The 12751-nt window shown below is 49.0% G+C and overlaps 1 protein-coding gene across 1 annotated transcript in view; it reads left to right on the plus strand.

Moving 5' to 3' along the window:
• Positions 1-12439, plus strand: part of Wdfy4 (WDFY family member 4) — a 205184-nt gene extending 192745 nt beyond the window's left edge. The window contains exons 55-60 of the mRNA XM_005348671.3: positions 325-483; positions 3722-3901; positions 4844-5026; positions 7172-7256; positions 10964-11075; positions 12014-12439. Of these exons, the coding sequence (XP_005348728.1) occupies positions 325-483; positions 3722-3901; positions 4844-5026; positions 7172-7256; positions 10964-11075; positions 12014-12080 (786 nt within the window). The 3' untranslated portion in view covers positions 12081-12439. The remainder of the gene's footprint in view (positions 1-324; positions 484-3721; positions 3902-4843; positions 5027-7171; positions 7257-10963; positions 11076-12013) is intronic.
• The last annotated feature ends 312 nt before the right edge of the window (positions 12440-12751 follow it).

The following is a 12751-nucleotide window of genomic DNA, read 5'->3' on the forward strand; positions in this document are numbered from 1 at the left end:
TCAATACTATCCCTGCTCCAGTTCTAGTTCTGGTTCTACCACTGTCTCAGGCTGAGCTGCACCCCCATCCCAACTCCAAGGGTTTTACAGCATCTGAGTAGCTGCTCAGGTGCCTGCTTGTCTCCCCACTGGCTGGAGTGAGCTCCTCTGTGGGGACCCGTCGAGGATGGCCTAGACTCAGTCACCTGAGTCTGGTAGAACCTAGAGCACGGCCCCCATTCCCCACCCCTTCCATGTTCACCTGTGTGCTTCCTACTTCTCTGACCTGGTTTCTCGGTGGCTGCTGGCCCCATGCCAGCATCCATGGCTCATCATCCCTCACAGATCCTGATGACGTTTGAGAACCTGGCTGCCTGGGGCCCCTGTCTGTGTGCTATATGCCCATCCCCTACAATGATCGTCACCTCTGGGGCCAGCGCAGTGGTGTGCGTGTGGGAGCTCAGCCTGGTCAAAGGTCGCCCAAGAGGCTTGCACCTCCGGCAGGTATGTGCCCCTCATTGGTGTGGTGTCTCTGGCAGTTGTGGTGCCAAAGCACAATCAGGTAAAAGTGTTGCCTCTCTCTAGTGCATGGGACGCAGGAGCAGTCCACAGCTGTCACTGGAGAATGGTTTCAATGCTGGTGGGTAGATCTGCTGAGCAGACAGAGCAGGGACCTCCACAGAGGCCCAACTGTAGTGCAGGATGCTGGGGGCACAAGCAGGTGCTTCCTGCCCAGGGTCAGGAAGGCGGAGCCCCCTGAGCCAGGCCCAGCTTTAGCCTTCTGCCCTGGCTGCCCACACAGCCTGTTCACAAGCATCCTGTGATTTACCTTCTAACAGTCCTGGGAAAGGAGATCGACCATTATCCCCCCACCTGCACAGCCTTGGTTAAAAACAAAAAGATACAAAGAAGTTAAGTGGCTCTTCCCAGTGTATAGATGCAGAAAATGGGACTTTTTCCAAAGGGAGGTGACGTAAGCAGAGGCAGACCCACAGCAGGCTGGGAGCAGAGACCTCCAGCTCCTCATCAAAGAGGGTCTGCCCTTGACCTGTATTCCTAGAGGTCGTTGTGAAATGGATTCAAAACAGTTCAGAAACTGTTTATTTTTAAAGATGTGAAGCATTAAAGACAAATTTGAATTCACTTTAAAAATAAATTCTCTGCTTCCCCTATAAAAATTGTTTATTGTTGCATACTACCAACCCCTATATGCATATTTATACCTTTCTGAATCTTATATGAATATTTTTGTCCCATTTCTGTCAGCTTATCAAATTGTTTCTGTTTTTCTATGGCCTGTATAATTTACATTTCAATTGTTGCAGATTATTACATTCTCATAAAATTACATTTCAATTGTTATGTCAGTATACCACGACTTAATAAACCATTTCTTCTAAAACTAGACAATTAGGTTATTTCCAACTTTTAACCATTTTCAACAGTGCCACAGAAAACATTATATATATGCTGTTTGCTTCTGACTAATTGTTTCCTTATGATGTATTTTGAGAAGAATTACTGAGCAATGACACAAAGTTTTTCAAAATTACTCTATAGCTCTCCAGTGCTATCAAGAGTTTATTGAGACTAGCCACCTCACCACAACCACCATTATGGAGAATTATTTTGAGAGGTTTTATTTTATTGTGTTGTATTTATATTTTGCTACTTAGATGATATAGCAAAGTTTTTTTAATTGACATGTCTTCTGCAACAAAAGAAAGAAGGAAAGGAAAGAAAGAGCCCTTTGGGTGCACATTTAGAACTGTGGGCTCTGCCTCCATTTTCTTCCTTCCCAGATGACAGGGCACTGGGTGCCTTCTGATGCTGCAGTTTCTGGGCCCATGGGTGACAGTAAACCATGCTTATCTCGGCAGTGGAATACCATGCCATGCACACCGGCCCTCTCTGCCCAGCACAGGGTAACCTGATTCCACAATGCAGCCTGCGTTGCCACTCAGGCTCGAAGCTCTTCTCTCTGAAACCCCAAGCTCTCCATCAGGGTCCCTTTGCCTGTGTCCTTTGGAGGTGTTATATCGTCCGTGGTCAGACTTACTCATCAGACTCGGGTTGTTCCGGAAGATCGGAGAATTCTTATCAAGTCTCTTCCTTTCTCTATTTCCACGCTCTTGAGGCAACTTAAGTCTTCGTCAGTGGGTCATGTCGAGAGATTTGCCACCACCATCTGGCTGGTGTCACATTAGGCTCCATTGAGGACAAATGGGAACTTGTGACAAAATGTTTAATAACTGTGACCAGGCAAAATGTCAGCTTTGAGAAATGATGACCAAAATGAGTGAACAGTTTGTCTCTGCCAGGGCTGGAGCTCCAGCCATGGTTGAGCCAGGCCAGACCTTTCTGTGTGCCACCTCTGCACTGCTGGCTGATTCCAAGGCATGTCAGGCATATTGACGCAGAGAACCCCCTCGGGCTTTCAGGGTACCCTCTGGTATGCTTAGGAATCCTCACCATAGCCAGGAGCAATGTACCCAGAAGGAACTTGGCCTCTTTAGCAGTCTGGAAAGAGCTGTCTTCACAGACATCCATGAAGCAAGCCTGAAGGCCAAGAGTAAATGGTTTAAACCAGAAGGCTAAGAGCAAGTCCCCCGAGACCCACAAGACACGCACTCACATCCTAGGTCGGAAAAAGTAACGTTTTACACCAGCGAGATAATGCAGCAGGCAAAGGTGTTCGCTGCCAAGCCGGTCAGCCTGTGTCTGATCCGTATCTTTAGGCAGACTCAGGGGCCCATGCTGATAATTCGAGCTCTAGAATCCCAGTTTAGACTGGAGGTTCATGAGTTCAAGATTGGCCTAGGCTGTGTTGCCCACAGCTCTGTCTCAAAACAAAAGATTGAGCTTTTTTTTAATTGTGATTTTTTTTTTATCCTTCCCTCATATATTACACCCCAGCTGCAGTTTCCCCTCCTTCCACTCACCCCAGCCCCTTCCCTGTACCTCCCCTCTCCCCTAGATCAACTCCTAGGCAACCCAGTGTGAGGAAAAGGGTCCGAAGAGGGTGAAAGAGTCCGAGACAACCTCCATTCCTATTGTTAGGAGTCCCACAAGAACACCAGGTTACACAAACATAACTTATATGCAGAGGACGCTGCTCAGACCCATGCAGGCTCCCTGATTGTGGAGTCCCTAAGAACCCTGCTTTGTAGATTTTGTGGACTGTGTTCTTGTGTTGTCCTGCGACCTTCCCAGTCTGGTCTAAGGACTGCTTTGTTTCTGAGTCTTCCATAGTGCAGTACATCTCCAACCTGAATACGAATGTGATTTCTTGGATGGGAAAGAATGCAGATTCCAGGGCTCCATCACCAGGGTTTCTGATTTGGAAGACCAGGGGCCTATTCACTAAGATCCCAGATTTGATGAGGCTGCTAATCTGGGCACATACTTTGCCCTTTGAAACCTTTGCATACTAGCTGTGCTAGGAGCTGCTTCAGATACAAGAATACAGAAAGGGGAAAAAAACATAAGGAAACTGGGCTGGATTGCTTACTACAAAGGGACTATCTCTTCTCTCCAGATAGATCTCAGGTCCTAGAAATGGATGCCACCAAGAAGCCAACACACACATGCACTCCCCCATCCCCACCCCTCCACATTTGTAAAATCATTAACTCACTCTGAATCTTTGTTTCCTCATCTGGGGCCCAGAAGCAGCAGCAACCCACTAGTAGCTATACTATGAGTCTCTCTCATAACTTCTGGTTATGCCTCCTGTTCCTAGGCCTTGTATGGACACACCCAGGCTGTCACATGTCTGACAGCCTCAGTCACCTTCAGCCTCCTGGTGAGTGGCTCCCAGGATCGCACTTGTATCCTCTGGGACCTGGACCACTTCTCTCGTGTGGCCTGCCTGCCTGTCCACCGGGAAGGGATCTCGGCTATTGCCATCAGTGATGTTTCGGTGAGGCCTTTTTCATTTCTGCGTGTCTGGGTTCACTCACCATGTCTTGGGGCCTACACAAATACTGTGTTGGATAGTGCCACAAAACTCAAGGACAGACATATGCTGGTCATTCCCAAATGTGGATCAGGCCCCATGTGTGCCAACCATCCTCTGCCAGTGGAAGGTAGGCACTAGGGAGTCTTTGCTCTGGTACAGGTACAGCAAGGTTAAACAGGAAGATCTGCCCATGCCAGAGTAAGTTACGCTCAAGATATAAAGGAGTATTTTAGGAGGTATTAGGGCTCTCTCTCCCTGAAGGTTACTTCTGAAAGGACATTACAAAGTTTTAGGAGCCACTTGCTGTCATTGGCACCTTTGTGTGCTGTCCTCCACCAGATGAAATGCACATTTTCTTCATGGAGGCACTGCTAGACAGCCAATCAAAGGGCTCTTATCCAGAGAAACAGGGGCAGTCTTCAGGCTGTCTGCTATGAAAGTCAAGATGTGGTTAGGAATCAGGATTTTGGAGTAGCCCAAAGCCTGGGCCAGTGTCATAACACACAGGTTTACTATGGCTGCATTTCAGAAGTTTCAGTCTCTGCTCAGCTGGCTCGATTGCTTGAGGTCCAAGTCAAGGCAGAACAACACTTAGATGGGGCATGGTTGGAGCAGAGTTGCTCATGGCATGGTATCCAGGAAACAGAGTGCCCCAAAAGGGCAGAGACAAGATATACCCTTCAAAGGCATGCCCCCAGTGACCCGTTTCTTCCAACTTAGAAAGATCTAGTTCCCACTACATCTCAACAACGCCATCAAACTGTAAATGTCTAAGTGGGTTGATGAGATTTGAAGCCTTGGAAGAAGATGAGTTTGGGTACTTTGGTATACAAACTGGGGGACTGAGCTGGGGAAACTACTGGTGAATCTTTCATAGAATAAAGCCAACTCTCATTGCTATAGGGAACCATTGTCTCCTGTGCCGGAGCCCATTTGTCCTTGTGGGATGTCAACGGACAGCCCTTGGCCAGTATTACCACAGCCTGGGGCCCAGAAGGAACCATAACATGCTGCTGCATAGTGGAGGGGCCAGTGTGGGATGCAAGTCACGTCATCGTCACAGGGAGTAAGGATGGTATGGTTCGGGTAAGTGTGTTTGGGGGCGCGGAATGAGGACACGGGAGGATAATTGTGTTTATCTCATTTCTTCACGGCCTCCATGGGCCAAGTACCGCATATGAAATTTGAAAGTATTTTATACTAGTTACCTATAGCAAATCAAGGGAAAGGTGGTGCTTTTTCATGGCCAAGAGAAAAATGAGAGACAGGGAGAGAGAATATGGTACTGCACACACATACATACACATATAGTAAAGTATCATAAGGTGTGAAGGTATGAATGATGAATGGTCCAGTTCCGTACAATACTGAAAAAAACAGTATGTGAGATGAATCAACCCACTTATCCACTCACTAATCTATCTACCCACATACCTGGCTGTTTATCCCTCGACCCACTGACTCACTTATCCATTATCTATCTAAGCTTTCGGCAATCTTTCTATCCATCCATCAAACCATCCCATCCAACTATCTAACCATCCGTCTATCCATCTACCCACTTACTTAACTCTTCATCCTCTGCCAAGGATTTTGTATAAGCCACTGCAGGCACTTTTCCCTGGGACTCTCGGGTTTTGGAAGAGTACATGTAAAATGTTACTCATGTGGAGTGTCTCGTGGCTGACATAATCAAGAGTACCAGGAGCTTAAGAAAGGAGTTTCCGGAAGCCAGGAAGAGAGGGAAACACTGAAGCCAGGGGACGAGAGCGGAAGAACAAGGCTCAGGTTGTTTTCTCTGAGACTGGCACGGATGATGAAAGAATGGGAGACATCTGCGAATAACTGAGAGGCTCGCCCACAACACGGACCTGTGAGAATACGGGGCTTCTGGGAGAGAAATGGGGTGATGCAGTAGTGCTCAGGCGAAGCACGTACTTCCCTCTGCCAGACAGACCTCAGGAGAGGCAGTGTTTTAGCTGAGCTCTAAGATGTGGAACAGTTGCTGTATGGGGAGGTCCGTGGGCCAGCATGAATGGCGAGAGATGAGCCTGGGGAGAGATACACCCAAGAAGAATATCTCCTACAGTGTTCTCAGTGAAGGGCACATGACCTGCGTCCTTAGCTGGCCAGGAAATGAAGGGTCAAAAGGACATTGGTTTGGTGGGTACGATCTGAATGCAGACACGAAAGAGGAACTGGGGTGACTGAGCCGTGAGTGCTTCTTCCCTGAGTCTGCTGCAAACATGCGGAGGAGTTCACTGTGTGCTCAACCTTCATTCCGTCAGGGTAGTGACCGGGCTCCTGGAACCTCCCGGCCCCAGCTGTGTGAGGTGCTGGGGAGCACACAGAAACCTTTGAACAGTTGCTGGATTTGCCTTCACAGGACAGAAGCCACCTGCGGTCATCCTGAGGGCTCTCACACACAAGGTTTAGGATCAAACCCAGAAGACAGGCCGGCCTAGAAGATGGCAGAATAGGAAGGCATTCCCTCGGTGACAACAGGAAAAATAGACTGTAGGGTCTAAGGTGTTGACCCAGTGACAATATGATAAGCAGCCGGCAGGATTTAAGGTTAGATAAGGTACGGGGAGGACTTGGGGAGATGGGTCCATGGCTTAAATAACGTGCTCAAGCATGAAGACCTGAATTCACATCTCCAGCACCCATGCAAAAGCTAGGTTTAAAATAAAACGTGGGTGGTGACAAGAGCTCCTTCATTAGGCAGTCTAGCTGAAAGGGCAAGTTCTTCACAACAGAGGAAGGAGAATGGAAATTAGATACCCGAAGTTGACCTCTGACCTCCACAGGCTTATACATGGGTGCATGTGCCTTCACATCTTCACATATGCATGTATGTATGTCTCTCTGTCTCTCTCTGTCTCTGTCTCTCTCTCTCTCTCACACACACACACGCACACACACACACACACACACACACACACCAAACTGATAAAGGATTGCAGAAAAGAGGAGGAGGAGGAGATCCACTTGAGAGTCTCAGGGAAGAGAGTAAAGCCATCCAAACCATTGTTACAGGCTGAATCACCACAGGGAGGCTGAAGCCTAGATAACCGTTTTCCTGATAATAACACCAGAAGTGAATACTCAGAGCACATCTCCATCTGCCAGCACCCTTTCCCTCAGATGTGAGAGAATGGGGTGGACCACCCTGATCCCCTGAAGACAGGGCTATTCTACAAGGCATGACATGGTCTCTTTTCTGGACAGATCTGGAAGACAGAGGACGTGAAGATGTCTGTTCCTAGGAAGGCAGTGACAGAAGAGCCCTCTACTGAGCCCCTAAGCCCCAGAGGTACCCTTTTGAGAAGCTTAACTCATGTCGCCCTCCTGTACTCTTCTCTCCCTGTCTTGGCACCAGGGCTGCAGCCTACCCAGAGCATCTGAGTTTAGGGAAGCCATGGGAGCTCTGGAAAGCGCTGCCAGGGTGGGGACTAGATGCGTGACTTTTGTATTCCGTGATCCCATACGTGACAGACACAGGTCAGGGACAGGATGGTTTACTTTGGTCCATTGGTTCAGGCATTTCAGTCCCTCACTGGGGAGAAGGCACGGTGGCAGGAGTGACTCCATCTGTGGTGGAGGAAGTGTGACATGGCAGACGTCCCCACGCAACAGAGCAGGGAGCAGAACATTAGAGCAGAACCAGCATTGGGTATGACACAGACAGGTGCACACCCCGTGACATGCTCCTGCCAAACTTCTCTATCCCTTACAGGCCCTATGGCCTTCAAAGAAGTGCTGAACTCAGAGCATTCCCAGCATGAACCTGATAGACATTTCAGATCCAGACAGTGGCAGGGAGGGCTATCAGAGAACACTTTGTGTCCTGCAGGCATCTGGCGGATCACGAAGCACCTTGAAAAGTCCCATTGAGTCCTTCATTTGGACTATGGTACCCATTGGACAGGGGACAATGACACTGTGGGTGTTGGGGACCCCAGGCCTTTGGGGGTGCATGTGACCTCTTTAATGCTCCCCGATGGTACTGGAAAGCCAGAGTCCACAGACCAGGATCTGAATGTAACTGGTTAGCATCCTGTAAACAGAAGGGCTAGGCCATTCTCCCAGGGAGGAGGAGGTGGCTCTACTGTACCGCAGATGCCCCATTAGCCTTCATTATGCCCCCCTTCAGCCATGGGTTTAATACAAATGTAGTGCCCCATTCTGGGACTCAGCCCACACCCTTGAAAAAGTTTAGTTGATGGGTTGGAGATATCACACACATTCCCAGTTATATGTACAACAAGAAGACCTCTATCTGGTGGCAAAGCCTTCGCATCATGGCAGGTGAGACTGAAACACAAAACCCTTCTGCCATCTCCACGACCCAGGCTACCCCAGGGCTGAGATTCAGAGAGCATGAGACACTCTGCACCCTTCCCACACATCCCTCCTTTCTCACTGCAGTCCTGCACAGCAGACTGTAGCAAGCTACCCATCATAGAGATAAGGAAACTGAGGCACAGAGCAGCTCAGTAACTTGCCCAAGGTCATCCCCATAGCTTACCACCATCCTTATGTCTGCCACTACAGCAGACACAGTCACCCTGACCTCAATCATGCTGTCACCACCAGCAGCCCCTGCAATACAAATGCAGGTAAAGCCTCGTCCTCATAGCTGACACCACTTCACTTCCGTCTCTGCCGTCATCCCTGCCACCATCACTCCCTCCACTGCAAACATCTCCCCTCTCATCTCCTCCTTTAGAAGACTGCAGTCCAGAGCCAAACTGTCCCTCCTGGGCCCCCCAAATGAAGGAACACATTACCGTACTTGGAGAGTTCCCCAGTCAGCCAAGTCTCCTGTTAGCTCCAGACCCATGACTGTCCACAGGAGCAGACTTTCTTCAACCCCACAGGGCTCCCTTGGCCATGTCGTGGCCATTTTCAATTAGTTTGCCTCTATTGCATGTTTTGTGGCTTCCTGATTCATCCAGGTACCCATTTGTGAGTTCTGTAAGCACTCAGACGTTTGCTGGGGCTCCTCTATCTCCTACACCCTGTCTAGACTGAAAATTCCATCCTTTGGCATTTCCAGCAATTGGCTGGTAATCTGGGTTGAGTCAGAGCATAGACATTATAAAACCAAGAGCCGTGTCCAGTTCAGTGTCCTTGTTCCTCCAGCGTGACTCAAGGCCATGAGGGGTCGCTCTGTCGCAGTGTGAAAGAGGAGCGCCTGGCCATGTGCTCTGTGTTTCTCTGGAGAGCAACATTCCCACTCCCTCCCCTGCTTCTGTCCCCCTGGGAGGATCCAGCTCAGGCATCCTTTTCCCTTGGCTATTTGTGAAACGCGTCTCATGTACACATGTATGACACTGAAAGTCATAGGACCTATATAGGTCTCAGGATCAACTGCCCCTTCATAGCCAGAAGTGTGAGCTCAGGTCCTGGCCGACAGATCCTCAGTGCATGGTGGAGGACCCCCAGCTTCTCTTAGGTACCAAGAGTACTGGACATGCAGTCTGGCGAACAGGAAGGAGACTAAGCTGGAGACCCAGCTCCGTCCCTCACAACTGGTGTGGCCCTGTTTCTTTTCGGCTAGTTGAGAATATCCCCTGTGATTCCAGTCATTGTAGGGTGCAGGGGACAGAGAAATAGTAGACAAAAATCTACTCTCCAGAATCCATTCCTTAGACCTCTAAATATTTTCTCTTTGAATATAGCGATGATGACATTAGGGGAATTACAAGATGCTTTCCGGCTGGCAGGGAGTTCCAGGATCTGCATTGTCCCCCTGCTGTCTGTCCTGACCTGGGGGTCACAGCTGCCCTGCGGAACTGACAGTTAGGAGCAGGGTTCCAACTAGGATGAACCAACAAGGTGGGGGTGGGGCACACAGACTTAACAGAAAATTGGATTGCGCCTCTGTTGAAGTCAACAAATCTGAGAACAAATCTGTGAACATAACCCACTGGAGGTCTCTAAGAAGGAAGCGCGATGCCCTCATCACATTGCTCAAAGCCATTTTGTTGGGGAGGGATCAGAATTAAGCACGGCACGCGAATATTTGAATGCGTGTCCTATTGGCGCGTATGTTATTGCACCCCTCAAATGTCTTAAGGGGCACGAGAGGAGATCTGTAAACGCTGAGGATACGCACTTCAGGCAGTCGTAATCTCATTTCTGCCCGGAACGCATTTATTCATCATCTGCGGTAAGAACTCCACTACGGAAAGCATGATCTGCTTCCGAAAGCAGCTCCTAGATCTGGACTCAGGGAAAGCGTGATGTTTGGAGCTGTGCTCAGATTTCCAAGTGTCTGTCCCTGCCCACGAGCCATGTTCTCTACTCATGTCCTCATGTGTCCCCTGGTGCACTGAATCTCCGCACCCCTAAGTGGCCACTTCAGCACCACGGGGGGGGGGTGCGGTGACATCCAGGCCCTGAGACAATGACGTGTCTCCTAGGGACGTGCCCACTTGCTGTTTCTCCATCTCCTCACCCTTCACGTTGAAGGAATTGCTGTCTGTCTCCAAATGTAGTCATTAGAATGAGTGAAGTAACAATCATTGAGTTATATTTTTTTGAGAAAATTCTCTCAGCATTTAATTATTGGCTGGGCGTGAGAGGATTTCGTTAAGTTGATAATGCAGACTTTATGTAATTTATTTTTACTAGGCAATTACAGTCTGCATTACACCCTGGCAGCAAGGTATTGTGGGGCATCTTATTAAGCATAAAGCCAGTAAACACTGATGAGCAATTTTGCTGAACTAGGCATGCAATTTAGAAAGCAATAATACACAAATCCAATTTGGTACACAATGGATACCGCGGCACGTCAGCACATGTAACTATCACAGCCTGCAAATTAAATTGGGACGGCCCTTTTTGCAACAGCACAGGCCAAGATTAAATATATTTTCCCTCTCAATTTAACAAGTTGCTGACCACAAATATAAATGTTAGTATCTGTGTGGTCCTATGTATGGGGTGCATATGGGCTTGTCCGTGAGGCCATGGGGCGCTCTAACTTTTTCTTTCTTGTGTTTTCCACAGGGCACAAGTGGGCCAAGAACCTTGCCCTGAGCAGAGAGCTGGATGTCAGTGCTGCTTTGAGTGGCAAGCCTAGCAAGACAAGCCCTGCTGTGACAGCTTTGGCCATAACTAGGTAAGAGCAGACTGCTTTCTCCAGGACTCCAGCAGAGGGCGCTACAGTCAACTTTGCCAAATTCCAGGATTTCCAGCTGAGTTTAGGTTATCAGACCCAGGAAGGTCACATCACTTCAGGAATCCGAGCAAACCCATCTTGTTGTTAATCTCTATATGTCCTTGATCTCTATTTCATGAATATGCAGATTCATGAAGAATTACAAATGGTAGGGAAGTATATTGTGTAGTTTTGTCTTGAAGAGGTCCTGTTGTCCTGAATCCCACTGGTGATTATAACTTGCTGATGATGGCCATCGTACTTGGATGGAAAAGCCTTCTGAAGTCCCTTAGCCAATGAAGAGTAGTCTCAAAGATGACATTGGGTTCTCATTATTTTAGCTGTCATGGTGACCCAGTTAACCCTTCTAGGGAGTTGCAATCTCAAGAGCAGCTGGTTTTCTATCTTTCTTTCCTCTCTCGCTGGCCTACCATTGCCCTCTGAAGTCCTCGGTGTGAGGAATTCAGTATTTTGGATGCCAGGCTGCCCTGGGTGGGATGGCATGGTCGTGGACTAGAAAAGAACAGACCTGAGGTCCTCGCTGGAGCACATGCCAATGCTCCGTCAGAGGTGTAGTTCCATCCTTTCTCAGCCAGATGTTCTCCCAGAGCTACTGCTGGAGAGATGGAGGGGGACCTCAGCCAACTCCTCAGAACCTCAGCTTTCCCCCAGGGCCTCTGGATCTGCAACAATCCCCTCCCAAAGCTCCCACCCTGATCCTCAGGTCCACACCGGGTTCGTTTCTTCCACTCCCCCATCAGCACCAGAGGAGACAGGACAGAGGAGCTTCCACCGTGTTCTGGATACAGTCCCATACACTGTTTCCCAGGTCCTGGCTAGGATACGTGGGTCTCAGACGATGCGCTCCAATGTTCTTATCTTTCCTTTTTCTTCTCAAGAAACCAGACCAAGCTCTTGGTTGGCGACGAGAAGGGAAGGATCTTCTGCTGGTCAGCTGATGGGTAGGAGCACACGAATGCCGAAGGCCCTGGCATTGAAGCTGGGTGTCTCAGGGCCTGCAGCGGCAGGCTGCTGGCATCCAGATGATGTGTCGCCTGGGCCCTATACCCAGAGCAAGCTTTTTTGGGGGGCTCTCCTCCCACAGTTCTCAAGGACACCTGACGATTTGCACTGTATACCCCAAACATCTCTGGGGTCCACAAGACTTCTGTATGAGGATGCTGGTAGACATTCCTGTGGAAACTGACCAGCTGGTGACAAATTGTGCAGGAAATCGATGTGTGACTTATCTACCAAGGCTTACTGTGCTAGAAAAGAAAGGGGTGGGTATTGGCTCATGGAAGCCATCCTGCTGTCTATTTTATTAAAACACCGTTTCCCAAATGGAAGGCTGCTTGAGCGTCACCTCACCCTGTTTTGTCTGAATTCTTATAAGTCAACAAGTTCATGAGTTGTGTTGTGGAGCAGACTGCTGCTCACTCAAGGGCCTGACCCTGACACAGGGGCCTCACGCAGGGCAATACACCAGACCTGGGCATCCCTACCCCAACTTTATAGTAAAAGCAGGTAGTGGTTCCCAGCCAGGCCCTGCCTTGGCTAGCTCGACCCTCTGTCCATTGCTAACTGGACACCAAATGTCCCCAACCCTCACATTGATTGTGAGCTATTCCTCATCT

The sequence above is a fragment of the Microtus ochrogaster genome, chromosome 6, assembly GCF_000317375.1.
Source record: "Microtus ochrogaster isolate Prairie Vole_2 chromosome 6, MicOch1.0, whole genome shotgun sequence".
In the NCBI taxonomy this organism is placed as follows: domain Eukaryota; kingdom Metazoa; phylum Chordata; class Mammalia; order Rodentia; family Cricetidae; genus Microtus; species Microtus ochrogaster.